This window comes from Mytilus trossulus, chromosome 7, assembly GCF_036588685.1.
Source record: "Mytilus trossulus isolate FHL-02 chromosome 7, PNRI_Mtr1.1.1.hap1, whole genome shotgun sequence".
Lineage (NCBI taxonomy): Eukaryota > Metazoa > Mollusca > Bivalvia > Mytilida > Mytilidae > Mytilus > Mytilus trossulus.
Genome location: NC_086379.1, coordinates 38,964,247 through 38,980,798, shown reverse-complemented (window position 1 = coordinate 38,980,798; position 16,552 = coordinate 38,964,247). Strand labels below are relative to the sequence as shown.

General features: G+C 31.7%; 1 protein-coding gene across 1 annotated transcript; it reads left to right on the top strand.

The window, feature by feature from the left end:
- Positions 1 to 1,743: 1,743 nt before the first annotated feature.
- On the top strand, positions 1,744 to 11,671 carry LOC134725055 (syntaxin-8-like). Its single transcript, XM_063588554.1, has 9 exons — positions 1,744 to 1,816; positions 5,310 to 5,409; positions 5,848 to 5,942; positions 6,487 to 6,588; positions 7,017 to 7,141; positions 8,768 to 8,860; positions 9,644 to 9,745; positions 10,498 to 10,577; positions 11,518 to 11,671. The coding sequence occupies exons 1-8, from the start codon at positions 1,800 to 1,802 to the stop codon at positions 10,569 to 10,571; spliced, it is 708 nt and encodes a 235-aa protein (XP_063444624.1). The 5' UTR covers positions 1,744 to 1,799; the 3' UTR covers positions 10,572 to 10,577; positions 11,518 to 11,671.
- Positions 11,672 to 16,552: the final 4,881 nt, after the last annotated feature.

Below are 16,552 nucleotides of genomic sequence, written 5' to 3'. Positions count from 1 at the left end.
CACCATGCTAGTACGACAGCTTGGCCGATACGTCCTCCGTTAGTTCATTCATTTACATGACAGTGAATGGATATCATGCACTGAAAAGAGGTGTGGGTATACGTCAATGAAACTGCAACACAAACGTCAAAAATATCCAAAATACATCTTGACGTATTCAAGATTAACAAGACAAATACAGGCCTAGTGTTCACACAATACATGTATGTCCTACTCCAATTTGTACAGTAAACGTAGCTGACCACATAGTATGACAATCTGATTAAAATTCAGATTCAGCGGAACTCGGTTGCTCCGTCGCAGTCATAAGAGGACACTGAAATCAGATCTATATTTCAATTAGCTTGGATTGACAACATATTTTATTACGTTTGGAGGACTTGGTTTTCAACCAACAATATGCATTCCCATTGGAACCAACCCAGCTCCTCTGTATGCCGACTTGTTTCTATATTAATACGAGACGTACAGACTATATCTTTATACAGATGTTTCTCACGAAGATTTAAAAAAAAGTTGAAACTAACATTTCACGTTGACGTTTCCGCTTATATGTGTGATTTTTTTCTCACTCAAATTTAATTCAAAATTTGGTGACTGTGTTGAAAACTCAACCATCGTACCAAACATAAAGAATACCAAATATAAAAAAAAGTGTGCCTAGTTTAGAATCCTTGGCTTACATTAAGAAATTTAGAGTGACAGAGGGTCGGTTTAGATTTTAGACAAACGAGATGATTTTAGTTTCCATACACAGGCATTTGTCTCAATTCCCCCCTATATCCCTTAATGCTTTGTTTCCATATCATGTAAACTTTACATTTCTATGCATCAACATATCAGCAGTGCCTGCATATAGTATATATCTGCCAGTACATACGTTTCAATATTCCAGGGTTTGCAATTCCTAGCTGTCAAGATTGCATTGATTATATTGACTGTTATATTACCGCTTACAATTTTAAGGTAGTAAAGTTGAAACCATCCTTTCGAAATTCTCCTGTAATTTGAGTTAAAATTTGGCTGCTATCCAAAATAAAAATTGTGGTACATATTTTATCGGAATCATTCGGAAATATTTTCAATCTTCTTTAAGTAAATCTCCCCAGGATTTGAACACACTCAGCTAGTTGTGTTTTATCAACGGATCATTTCTAAATCCGAGTATAAATATTTTCAATTTTTTTTTATTCCAAAGTAACTTTGAAATGTTGAAAGGAAAACCGGGTTTCCCCCAGTAAAACGTTGCACATGCACAAAATTAAATTACAGGAACGTTCATATTTATATTCATGAAGCACTCAAAGCATGTTGGTCAATATGTAGATTTTATATTAAAACTTAAAAGCACTGTCTTACTAGATAACAATATATTAATGGGTCGCACTAGTTTAAATTAGTGTATCCATGACAGGCTCAGTTTAATATTGAATAAAAGGCAATGCCATTAAGTATTTTGTACATTTTTGCTGTCACTGTGCACCACAGTTCAACATAAAACCCTTTAGGAGAAAACTTTAGACCTCTTTATATGAAAACAATATCAAACATCCAAACATACTATCCACACTGATTTGTGTCCACACTTATATTACAAATAAAAAGAAAAAAACTGTTTTGATTTATTCAAGGATTTATATAATACGATTTATTGTAAATATGTTCTGTGACCAAATTAACCATGTATTGGTCTTTATGTGTTTAGGGTTGAGTTTCCACTAACATGTTCCTAACAGTGACGTAGATAAAATCTGACCTTTATTCAACTTATGTCAATTTTGTAAACTTCCGATCACAAGATGGCAAGCGATACTTGGTTAGTAATGTTTGATATTATAGCATATAAAAGCTATATTTAAAGTCATGACACCCTTTCCCCTCGTCAATTATAAAATGATTTGTCGAGATACACATTCAGTTGCTTTCATGTCAGAAATTACCAGTGTTTTAGAACAAAAAAGGGGGAGAGGGTCACAAAGCTCCTGCAACTTAATTTTTTATGCTCCATTTTATGGGCATTATGTTTTCTGGTCTGTGCGTCCGTTCGTCTGTTGGTCTGTCACGCTTCATGTTAAAGTTTCTGGTCGAAGAAGTTTTTGATGAAGTTGAAGTTCAATCAACTTGAAACTTTCAAATGTAATGTAGTATCCTCATGTATTGTATAATTTTTCGACCTACTAACATATTTTTCCGAAATTCCCTGTTATATGTTTGAACATAGACATACCTAATATTTTGAGAGTCGCTAGTATACTTGTGCATAAAATAATTGTATCGGAAATATATTTCGATCTTTTTAAATTTTTTTTCATTTGAGTTCATTCGATAGATGGCACCTTTGCTGACAAAAACAAGCGTCTTGTGTTTTCGACCTATCTAAAAAACGGGTCAAAAGTTGGAAACGACATGTCATACATATCCGGAATTGGTTTTAAATTTGATACCAAAGTTTATATCAAAGTGTTAGAGGCGATCAAACTTATGACTTTAATAATTAAATGGTTAAATATACAACTATAAGATATAAAATATTATTTCGATGTCTTTTTTGGACAAGTTGTACACATTTTAGAATTAGGCACTTTGGAAGACTTGTATGGTCTTGTATACATTTATTTTTTGTTTGTTAAATACTTTGGTTAATCCATTGTGAAGTGAGGTTTTTGTCTGAAATTTCCACAGACATTGTTTTTTCTGTAAATAAAATTTAACTGATATTTTATTTTTTCGGTAAAAAGCTGTAAGGAGCATGCATATTTCCGTATTCAAATTAACTTTTAGTATTACAACTAACCACCTGACAGTCATGTGACTTAATGACCTTGAAGTTAACATTGTATGCAAAAAGACCTTAGCCATAAGTTAAGAAAATTCATATATTTTAGACTGATTCTTTTGGAAGGTAAAACTAGTATTAATGAAAAGGGTACAAAAATGTGATATCAAATAAAAAAACGTAAATACTTAGCCCACACCAATTTGATTCCTTGTTCGACGGACCCGCCCGCACCTATTTTTTTCAAAACAGATTTTTTTTATTTTTTTTATATTCCCGCTTCCCGCATCCGGAAATGAAATCATGTCCATTTCCCGCACCGTTTTTTGGTAAATATTATATAAAGATCTCAACATTTGTTTTTTTTAAATCACAGTCTACTGTAGCCTTTATATAACGATTTAAACCCTATCAGCACCCCACAACACTGTAAATATCTGCAAGAATATTTGTGTCAGCATTAAACCAATTTATTCCAAGCGGGAGTGCTCCGATATAAATAGAAATACCAGTAGAGAACAAAATGTTGGTTTCTTTCCCCCTAACTTATATTCCCTATAAAGAAAATGTTCGTTGTTAAAATAAAGTACAAAGAACTTCAAAAGGATTTGCTTTCAACAGCAATTATAATGTATGGTGACGGTCATACCCGCTGCAGGTTTGTGCACCTGTCCTGGTTGATTCAGGGACCTGTCGTTCAACAGTTATAGTTTGTTGATGTGGTTCATTGGTATTTCCCCGATTGGAAATATAATTAAGATCGTTGGTTATCCTGTTTGAATTGTGTACAATACTAAGTTGTGGTCCCTTATAATAGCTTGCTGGTTGGTCTTGATCAAAGCTCTGTGTAAAAGGCCGTACTTTGACCTATGTTTGTTATTATCATGTTGGGACCAACCCTCCCTCAGACAAGGGCATTGAAGGGGTCATTTTACCATGTTTACTGTTGTAGAATAGAAAATGGAAATACTAAGGATTTGAACAGTGCTACTATACAAAACCTTTGACAACTTAGAATTTTTTACTCAAAAAGAGGAGAAATGCATTATATTTTAAACAATTTTTCTAAAAGAGGGATGGGTCCAATTATTTTGAATAATATTAAACTGTTAAAGTAAATGTGTTAACATGGTTAAAGTCCAGGAATATTACAAAATTCTTGGACATGTTTTGACCATTTAATACCAAATATTATAGTTCTTTGGGAAAATATAAACCCTTTTGTACTTAAAGTGTTTTTACAAAAAATATATATTATAACTTATTTTGACCCCTCATAAAAGGGATATTCATAACATTAAGGGGTTGTTCTGAACCTGATTATGACTTGGATGGAGAATTGTCTCATTGTCAGTCACACATACTTAGACCAGATTTAATTATTCAATTATTACAGGGAAAAAATACTTCATAAATTAAAGAGATGTCAAGGTACAAGTGATAAATCAAGTTTTAATATAGTCAAAACCTACTATTTTATGTTTACAAAAAAAAATTATAATCGCTCGCCTTTACTTTTTAAGCTTCGCCTCAAAAATTTACAAATTAAATATTTTTTTATTAAAATTTTCAAATCGCTCGCTCGCCCCAATTTTTGGAGTCCAAAAATCCGTAGAACAAGAATTTAAATTGGTGTGGCCTTAATATAATAACTTTATTTGAAAAATGTTCATCCCACGTGGTATCATTTGCTATTGTTACTAAGTATAGCAGCGGAATATGACGTCATGCGGGCATGCGCAGCATATGGGAAGTGAAAGTAGAATTAGGTCGAAAACGTCAGACGGTCGAAAACACAATAGGAGACGATATACATGAAACTTTCAAATGTACTATAGTACACATGTTCCTTTAGTCCAAATAATTGTATTGGAAGGCTATTTTAAATTTTTGCTGTGTTATAAGACGTCAAAGAAAAAAACATAATAGCTTTTCAAGATGTCATAATCATTTGGACTAATGTTCCTTATGATAGGATTTCTCTAATTTAATGCCAAATTAGAGATTTTACCTTATTTTCACAGTCCACTGAACACAGAAAATGATAGTGGGGATGGGACATCCGTGCACAATGGAAACATTCTTGTTTACATTTATAAATTACACATGAAAATACTTTATAACATAAAAAATTGGTGCACACTGGATAACGCGTGTAGCGGGTTATTTAACAGTGTGCACCACATTTTTTATGTTATTTCGAATAGACAGAAAAATATTACAATTCCTTTAAGTTTCAGCTTTGCAACCATACTTCCCGGAACCCAAAAACTTTGGTTTCCCCAGGGCTGCCTGCAGTCATTTCTTATAATTTGATTCTAAATTCTGTTTTAAACCGTAGAAAACTATGTGAAAACATTGATGACGTCACAGTCACATGACTAAATTATGTCTATGGGCTGATAACAAAATACTGTCAGCCAATCAGAAGACGTGTTACATCCAAAATTAAATTAATTATTAATACTATATTTTTTTTCTTATTATGATCAAAAATAATGTTTGAATATTTCTGATGTAATTGATGTTTCAGGTTAAAAGACTATGAAGCCTGTGCTAGTGTTGGTCAGGAACTAATGGTTTTGATCAATGATAGAAATAAAAATGGTCGCACAAGTTCTACATACACAAAGGTAAACAATGAGTGTAATGAAGCTAAGGTTTACTTTAGTATAAATGCGTTTTAAAAAAGATGAAAGAAATCTAGGGGACAATTAAAACTCATAATTAAAAGAAAAAAATTGAAACACCATCACATTGACCATGGTTAAAGAAAATAACAAAAAGACTGACAAATCAACAAAACACAAAATTGTTAACTTAAGATTGAGTAACACTAATCCTACTAAAAAACTGGAGGTGAACTCAGGTGTTCAAGAAGAGAAGGCAGTTCTCACTCCACATTTTGCACCTGTCATGGAGCTTATGTATAAACATAATAGATGAATATTTAATTAATTTCTCAGGAATTTCATTGGAAAAAACGTTATTTTGTAGTAATTATTTGTATGGATATTATTTTGAAGCTACAATTGACGCTTCAGCTTGTTCAAGTTTTATTCTATTTTTAGCTATCAGCGCAAATTAGAGTTAAATTAAAAACATTCTCAAATGAAGTCAACAAGCTGAGACAGAATTTGATACGAGCATCATCATCATATCATATGTATCCTTTGGTTTATATTAGTGAGTGTGTTTCAGTCTACGAGTTATAGTAAGTTCAGAGTGAGTGTTTCTTGTGTTTTCATTAATTCAGATGGTTTGTCAATTTTAAACTCTTTTAGAATACACTATTTTATTTCACTGCTCATTGGGAAGTTTCAAATGCATGAACTGGACAGAAAAATGCATGAACTGGACAGAAAAATTAGAAATGTTACTTTGTTATTGTTTGAATTAAAAAAAAATCTCAAAATTATACTAAAATGTATATGTTAAAATAGACCCTGCATACAGAATTATGATGTTTTACTGTAAAGAAAAATTCTGGTACAACATGTAGGTAAGCCACACTCTGAAAGTGAAATTTGCATTAACCTTAAAATTTTGTAAGAATTTATAAGTATCACAAATAATTTTATATAATAATTAGTTGTTGGGGTAAAAAAAAAGAGCATCTTTAATATGTCGCTCCCCTATGTATATCTGTTCCTTACAGATGCATAATCTACAATTTATCAGTAAAATTAGAAGCCTTAACTACCTATTAGAACACAGAGAGAAGTTGAACGTAGACAGATGCTGATTGATAATTTAATAACTAAAGAAAAACAGATAAATGAAGCTTTTAAAAATGAAGGTAGTAATTCTAGGTGAGTAACTTAACTTCATCTCAATATAGATCAAATTGTTTGTTTACAGTTATCTACATTTTGTCCTGTCTGTGATGAAAGTCGCAGAAAGTTAAACTAAGTTGTGTTTTTTTGGCGTGGCCAGGGGAGGATGAGTCAACAATGGGACAGTTTTCTGTGGGTCCTGCAACATTCAATAATAAGCAATTTCAGATGTTAAGATTTCTGCATAAGTTAGTTTGATAGAAACTTTTTGTTCTAGACCAATGATATTTTGTATAAAGTTACAAAAATATTTAATACCAGTTCACATCAGTTTGAAGACTTTGTCAAGGCCCTGGAGTCAGTTTCACTAAAAAAACTTATGCCTAAGATCATGAAGATTGATGGTACTCTGAATCCATTTTTCAGAGTCACTCTATCCTTTAAGTGCATTTTTTTTATTACAGAAATACATTGATGGGTACAGAAACCTTTGGTAATAATGATCCTTGGGGTGTTAGAGATGAACCTGAAGACTTCCAGGGAAGATCCAATACTGAAGTCAGAACACAACAGCAGCAAATTATTCAACGTAAGATCCATCAGTAATTCTGGTGAATAGCTCCAATCGATTGATTTTATAATCTTTCTTCAGACAGTCTCAAAGATCCATCAGTAATTCTGGTGAATAGCTCCAATAGATTGATTCTATAATCTTTCTTCAGACAGTCTCAAAGATCCATCAGTTATTCTGGTGAATAGCTCCAATCGATTGATTTTATAATCTTTCTTCAGACAGTCTCAAAGATCCATCAGTAATTCTGGTGAATAACTCCAATCGATTGATTTTATAATCTTTCTTCAGACAGTCTCAAAGATCCATCAGTTATTCTGGTGAATAGCTCCAATAGATTGATTCTATAATCTTTCTTCAGACAGTCTCAAAGATCCATCAGTAATTCTGGTGAATAACTCCAATCGATTGATTTTATAATCTTTCTTCAGACAGTCTCAAAGATCCATCAGTTATTCTGGTGAATAGCTCCAATAGATTGATTTTATTATCTTTCTTCAAACAGTCTCAAAGATCCATCAGTTATTCTGGTGAATAGCTCCAATAAATTGATTTTATAATCTATCTTCAGACAGTCTCAAAGATCCATCAGTTATTCTGGTGAATAGCTCCAATAGATTGATTCTATAATCTTTCTTCAAACAGTCTCAATAGCCTCATGGCAGCATGCTCCTCTCAAGTGAAGAAGATCCTAGGTTTAAAGGGCAAAGACTTACCTGCCCAGATTCTGTAAATATTTTACCTAAGGTAACATGTCATTTCTGCAAACTGTTACCTTCCGAAAAAGCAAATTAAATATCGTGCTAAAGCTTGGATGTTGAGTGAAAATTCTAAAATTAAACATTTTGAGGGGAGAACTATCAAACCTGAGTGTAACATGCAACAAACATTTGACAAAAGAAGATTGTATACTGAAGACCAACTAATTTTGCAACTTTCACGAGTTAAAAATAAGAATCATATAAATCAGTGGGCATACACTTGCCCTTGGATATTTTCTTATTTATCTTTATCAAGTTAGTTTTAAAATTGTTTAATTAAATCAACTCAAGGTTGATTAGAAAGAGTGAAACTTGAAATAAGGTTGATAAAAAAGAAAATAATTTAGTTAGTTTAAACATATTTATTTATAGTGGATTGGGAAACAAGTTTTGCAACTTATATTAATCCCTTTCCACTTTGCGGGTGCGAGTGCTGCCTTGTTGCAGCATTAGCCTACTCTTTTTCGAAATCTACAAGGGTGTCTTTAACGTGCAAGAGATATGGCTCTCTCTTAACACGGGTCAGCCATTTATCGTCCCCTTCCGACAGACTATCATCGTTTCCTTAAGACCATACTAGCAAATGGTGTCAAGGGAGAGCCGAAAATTGAGTTCCTGAAATTTTCATCCCGAACGGGAATCGAACCAGGAACCTTTGTATAAATAGTCCGATGCACTAACCACTACACCACGACTCTAATTTGGTTTACAGAATTTAAGGCACAGTACACAGATTTATCCTGATTTGCTAAAATCAAAGCGACAGAGTGCTTTATGAAATTAAAGTTGACATTTGAAATTAACATGCTTTGCATGTCAAAAGTTGTCTCTATTTTTGCTTATTGCTATTGCGTTGTAACAAAGTTTTATTTGATATTTTCAGAACAAGACAAAGGTCTAGAATCCCTTTCTCATGTCATTACTAGGCAGAAACAAATGGCCATAGATATAGGTGATGAAGTAGATAGTCAGAACGGTAAGTATAATATTAATCTTCTCTTATTTATAGTTAAAATGAAGATCATAGCTATAGAGCAAAATTATAACGATTGACATACTTGGGTAGGATTGCTACAGATGATTCTGACAACAAATATGTAGGCATGTTATACACCATTGTAGAGATAAATCAATTTATATTTACAATATAACAAGTTTTAGTGAGGTTGACAGCCTAAAAAGAGGCATATAACGGAATTTTGTAATCACCTGACATTTTTCTGAAATGCAAGTTAATTACACTGTGTTATATTAACAATGATTAAGGTACATGTATATAAAAAAAAAAAAATCTGAGATAAGTGCATTTGTTATAGAGGTACAAACTAATAGATAAAATGAAAAGATTTAGTTGCATAAATAGTAAATTTATAATTTGTAATAGGTGATCATATTCAAGTTTGTACTCTTTGTACTTAATGTCATGAACAATAAAGATTGCTTGTACATGTTGTACAAAATGTATATTTGAATATAAAATTAATAGCAGATATTCGATAGAAAAAAGTAAAATCACAAAAATACTTAACTCCAAGAAAATTCAAAAAGGAAAGTCCCAAATTTTTTAAGCCTTTTACACAATTTACAAAAAAAACTTTGTTTTAATAGTATGAACCATACTTAAAGGGAGTTAGACAGTGAATGTCTTATAATATGACATTTAGGAAAATTAAGCCCAAATTCATGTCACTGTTAAAAGAAAAATTATGACTCTTTATTATCTTTGTTGAAATAATTGAGTGTTTTTTTCTGTTTTCAGTATTAATTGATGACATAGGAGAGCATATGGATAGAACTGGTGAAAGATTAATAAAAGAAACAAGACATATAAAAATTGTAGATAGAAAGTCAAATACATGCGGTAGGTTGTTAAAAGAATGATTTCCATCGCAAATCCTAGATTATGATATCAGTTTGTTGAAACATGTTTTTAATGAATTCAGGTAAATTGTAATCAGAAGTGATGATTATACTTTCTGGCTATGAAAGATATTTGTAACATTACATAGTGCCGAACAAAAGGAGTTGGTCCGGTAAGGACCGATTTTGGCCTCACATTTCAGGTTCATCTGAAGAAAGATGTTGACTACTTTTTAAACACTTAAAGTGTCTATTAAATTTGATTCAATTAATTAATGTGAAAGATTTTAACTAATTTAGTCATTAAAAATCTACCAAATATGCTGAAAAATGCCACTTTCCTCAACCTTTATATATATGTTATGTATTATCATCAAATACAACTTACATTTAAATAGTTTGGATGAACACGAATGCAGCCACTTTGGCAATAAAAATGCTAGAATTGTGAAGATTGCAGTAATTTAGAATGACTTAATGGTGCTAGTACTCAAAAAATGTACATCGTATTAGCAAGAACAGCCTGTATTTATGTAGCAGAAGCATTCTACTGTCCAACAAATAACTAAAAGTATACATTTTAATAATTTTGTAAAATTGCTATATTTTGGGGCCAAAAAGGGGTCTTACTGAACCTACTTCTTCATGAAAGTATAGGCTGTTTCCAGTCTGTACTTTAACATTGTCACACAATCCCATTTGTATTAAAACTTATATGAAGTGGCTTTTGATTCACCTCATTATATTTTGTAGGATACTGGGTGGCCATAGTGTTGTTGTTCATAGCTATAATAGTAATTGTTGCTGTGCCATACAGTAATAAATGATGAGTGGTAAGTAAATTCTGGAAAGGGAGATATTGATGTAAGAATTGAATGCTTATTTATGTAATTTCATTGCAGTGTAAAAGCATTGACAAAAGTATATTTTTTATAAAGTTTGGAAGTGCTTCATTCAAAAAATGTGTTCACAGTTTAAGTTTTCAGAACCCTATGAAATTACAAAGAGAAGCATCCAATACTTTTAATTATATTTTTTAGCTAGGTTCATAAAAACACGATTTCTATCAATTTCTTTAATTTACCCGGATTGCTGTTAGTCAATCAAAATAACATATTGTAATGAAACATTCATACAATGTAATTATATAAAAATGATATAACAGCTCAAAATAAATTAGACTAAAATGAATGCAGACTTGCCCTTGGAATAAACAATACCAAAAACCTCTTGAGACTCTGAAAACTAAACAAAAGCAAAACTTGATACATTATGTCGGTTTTAAATATTTTTAATTATTTCCATGTTGCACAGTAGAACATATTAACTGTAGAAGTTAAGCAATATGTTTCAGACTTCAAAGTTTTGAATTCTTGTTGGTATTGTGAGAAACTTGCGGAAATTATCCACGAAAAAAAGATTTTACCTCATTTTACAGCACTCAAATACAAAGCACAGAGATTTTTTTAACCAAAACAAATATTCTGATTTGTATAGGTTCTAAAACATCTCAGATATTCTGTTTTGTGATGCATGAATATTAAGGAATTTGAGAGTAAGATAAATAATACAACAACCTTAATTATTAAACAAAGACTTCAAATGATACACCAGATGCTAGAATATATAAAAAAAAAGAAGGCAGATGTTGTTAAAAAAACTAGGAAAAAATACATTCAAATATACACAAGTTTAAGTTTATATCACACCTTATTCTCAACAGCTCTATGTAATTTGTACCATATTGTTAAACCTTTTATTAATTTTTTTTAGGTTGCATAAAGATTTAGATGGAATATCACAGACCTATGCAGAGCTTTATCCATAATAGTGCAATTAAAAACAAACTACAATATAAAGGACCAAATTATGAATGTGATAATTATTGTTTTATAATTCATATGTGTAATATAATTTATTATTTTAATTCGGTTCATTATTTCATTTTATTGAAACAAATCAGTCAGTCTTTATCAGTTGAGGAAGTCAGAGTGCCCAGAGAAAATCACTGGTCTTTGGTAGGAAAACTGACAATCTTAGCCAATATAAATTGGAGTCATATGCACCTGCCATGTGCTTGATTTGAACTCACAACCTCAGTATAGGCAGGCTATTGATGTAGTAGTTTGACTTCTTAGACCACTTTGCTTCTGAGACCTCTTTCCGCTATTATTAGTAGAATAACTATATCTGGTATATAGGGATATTTTCGGAAGGTCTTCATGTTCATCAGACAGGGTACACCTGATCTTAATCTTAATTCATGGTAAAGTTTTCATGGTCAAGTCTGATTCTTAGATTCTAAAAGCAAAAGGTTACACAGCAAGAAAAATCAATCCTTTCCATAATTAGACCATACTATTTACCTACTTGAAAAAGAGTTTTGACAAAACATGATATTATAGTTTCAGTATGGTAGCCAAGTCTGCAGTACCAGTATCCCTTGTTTTACAGTGAGGGTTGTGATAGTATTGTAAGTTTCATTTATCCAGGAAGGGATTGTCTGAAAAAGTATGAATATGCAAATGAAAACACATAATTATTTACCTACTCATAAAGAAAATACAGTACCAGTAATGTGAATATCCATATAATAGACTTGGTGGATTCTAAGGGTAGTGCTTCAGTTTTGGTGCTATAGTAGGAGGGATGTGTCATCAAGATTTACACTCTGAAAGCAAGCTATTTCAAAAATTGGAAAACAACACGTTTAATGATTTCAATGCATCCAAAGAGTTTCTCTGGATTTACCTTCAGCAAGAACACTCAAAACCATGGATTTTGTAAGTACAGAAACAGTTGAAGTATATGACAAAAATACCTAAAATTGGTAGCCAAATTCATCTAAAATCGACTTTGCCTGAGGGAGTTGAAATCTTAGATTCTTAATAATTTCAAAATTTATAAATGGACAATTTTAGAAAAGTTTGTTAAATCATGTCAGTACCTTTGATACTGAACTGATGATACCCCTAGGAGGCTAGGACTGGTAGTCCACCAGCAGATATATCAATCCATTGATGTAAAAAATTGAAAAGAACACATTTGAAAATTTCTTTGCGTCTGAAGCGCTTTAGTGGATACCCCTTCATCAGGAACGCTCAAAGTCAAACAGCCTGTTAATTTACTGACTTTGCAATGGTGTAGTATGTTTTTTACAGAGTTAACAACCATTCATTACATATCTGAAGTAGCCATAGACAGTTCATTACCATCAGCCCTCTCAAGGATATAGGGATTAAACACTGAAATGAAATTATTTTTTATCTTGAGGTAATATAGTTTAATTATATGACCTGTGTCAGACCAACATTCACCAATTCACCAAGCTGAACATTAGTATACTCCATGAAAAAAACACAACTCTTTTAAATTTTTGGTCAGTAGGGCAAAGGTTGAGGTCATAGTCTTATACTAATACACCCAAAATCCATTATTTAACATTAATTGCATCTTTTACAGCCTTCATAAAAAAAATCGCTCTAAATTCTGTTTCTAATACAACAATTGCAAAGTGGCTTACACACTTTGAAAATATTCGTATACAAAAATATGATACTTCTATGTACCATTCTTGTTAAAAAAAGTTACATTCCAGATTACAGATTTGTTGCTATAGTTTCCAGAAAAGTGCTTTTTAAGAACAAATAGTCATTGATTCCCTAACAGAGTCGTTTAAATAAACAAGGACATATTCAACTATCTTATATTGTAAGCCCAAAGAAAAGTAATCATGATATATGCCTTTCATACATTTTACTTTAAAAAGAGAAATGTGCGGAAATAAACACCAGTAGCTAAACATATTCATTTTCTAAAGAAAAAGTGATAGGACTATTTTTATTAAAGATTTGATCACCAAAAAAAATCTGTAGACAGGATTAAAGGAGGAATAGAAATGTGAACAATTTAGATGTTTTTTGATGATATAATTGCTCCAGAAATATTATCAAGGGATTATAAAGGCCCCAAATCAGTGTCTTTTGTAATTAAATATTAAAAGATATGAGCTGCGTCGGACAAAAATCGACTTTATGCAACTGCATGTACACAGATGTATATGTCGTGAACCAGTTGCGATTTTGTACAGGTTATAACATGTACAAAAATATTGTACATGTTATTATAACTTGTATAATGCAAAAATACAAGTTATAACATGTACAAAAGTACCTCATACATGTTATAACCTGTACAAAATATTGCTTAAAAATGTGTTTTACTTGTACAAAATTTAAAATAAACCGTAATGAAGTAAAATATACATTTAAATTCACCAATGCATAAAGAAAAACAATGAATATGCCAGAACATGTCTTTTCTGTAGAGGTCAATAATCACAAAGTTTCAGAAATATATGTTTCATGACTTATGTTGGCAAAATGTGTTTTCATGTAATTGCATGTTTTACATGTATGTAGTCCTTTATGGCTTTAATAAGTGTGACACTATTTACTAAAAGCTTGCAATGTCTTATATGCTTACTCTGTAAAAGCAAGATAGAGTTGAAATTGTTTTCATTGGACCACGCTTCATTATCAATATCTTTGGATCTACTATTCAACATTTTTTGGCCTTCAGCATGACTTATGAAAATTTATAACTCAATTTTTTTTATAGACTATACGATTATTGCATGAGGCGAATGTCATTTTGATGTTTTTAAATATATATTCTCTACTTTGAAAGCATGTATTTGTGTCCTTTGGAGGTTGTCTGCTCCATGGGCGGGTTGTTTTCTTTTAGACCAAACCCTATTTTCATTCCCAATCTGTCCTGGCTATCCTCATGTCTTTTAGTGTCAACTAGAATGAAAGTATTTTACTATTGCCTTCAAAGTGGACACTCACAAAATAATTCATCAAATAAAGATATGTCCATAGATAGTCATAAAAGGATCATAAGACATGTCTTAAGATATATCTTATGACAAGTCTTAGGAATGCTTCGTAATACCGACCTCTGGACATTAACTGTATCAAAAATGGACAAAACACACTAACATAAAGGAATAATAAAAAAGTTATGAAAATATTATTGAGGTCAATAACATCTGTTGCCATATAAATAGAAACATATCCTTATTTTTGTCGAGCCTGCAACTTTTGTTGCAGATAGCTCGACATAGGGATTGTGATCCGGCGGCGGCGGCTACGGCGGCGGCGGCTACGGCGGCGGCGTTAGCTAACTTCTTAAAAGCTTTATATTTTAGAAGATGAAAGACCTGGATGCTTCATACTTTGCATATAGATGCCTCATGCTACGAACTTTCCGTCAGTTACATGTCCAATGTCCTTGACCTCATTTTCATGGTTCAGTGACCACTTGAAAAAAAAGTTCAGAATTTTTGTAATGTTGAATTCTCTTTTATTATAAGAAATAGGATAACTATATTTGGTATATGCGTACCTTGCAAGGTCCTCATGCCCGTCAGACAGTTTTCACTTGACCTCGACCTCATTTCATGGATCAGTGAACAAGGTTAGGTTTTGGTGGTCAAGTCCATATCTCAGATACTATAAGCAATAGGGCTAGTATATTTGTGTATGGAAGGACTGTAAACTGTACATGTCCAACTGGCAGGTGTCATCTGACCTTGACCTCATTTTTATGGTTCAGTGGTTATAGTTAAGTTTTTGTGTTTTGGTCTGTTTTTCTCATACTTTATGCAATAGGTCTACTATATTTGTTGTATGGAATGATTGTAAGGTGTACATGTCTAACGGGAAAATGTCATCTGACCTTGACCTCATTTTCATGGTTCAGTGGTCAAAGTTAAGTTTTTAAGTTTTGGTATTTTTATCTTATATCATATGCCAAAGGTGAAGTATATTTTTTTTGTGTATGGAAATATATTATGATCTATATGTCAGTTCCGCAGGATTTATTTGACCATGACCTCAATTTCACGGTTCATTGCACAGTGTTGAGTTTTTGTGTTTTGGTCTTTTTTCTTTAATTATAAGTAATAGGTCAACTATATACTATATTTGTTGTATGAACGCATTGGTAGCTGTACATGTCTGACTGGCATGGTTCATCTGACCTTGACCTCATTTCATGGTTCATTGGTCTTTGTTTAGCTATCTTGGTTGATGTTTAGTTTATGTGTTAGTTGTTATAAAGCTTTATACTTAAAAGGACTATCATTATAATATCAATGATTTGTAAAGAAGGCGAGACATTTCAGTGTGTGCACTCTTGTTTTTGTTTTGTACAAGTTAAAACCTTTTTTAAGCAATATTTTGTACAGGTTATAACATGAACGAGGTACTTTTGTACATGTTATAACTTGTATTTTTGCATTATACAAGTTATAACATGTACAATATTTTTGTACATGTTATAACCTGTACAAAATCGCAACTTGTACACGACATATACACGTATAAGACTTTGATAGATTTTGGAATAATAAGACATAAGAGATGCGTTTTGGTCCGTTCAAAGGGTTGTCTTCTTATGAAAATCTACTTTTAGAACAAATACAGACTTTCCGTATTATTTTAACCCAAAATAGGTTATCAAAGGTATTGATTTTCGTTTGCATAAGGTAAATTTCTATCCGACACAGCTCATATGTTGATAAAAAGCTTGATTGATTTAAAAAAAATCAATAGATATATATAAATCTATAGGTAAATATGAATCAATAAAGTTTTAAATCTCTGATATATCTTAGTTTTTACACATTACTATTCAAGTATATCATAAAACGCCATTAAAAAGAACAATATACATGCATGTTATAAATCAGATATGAGAGCGTATATAGATTCATTTGATACATTTTTGATTTAGTTCTAAA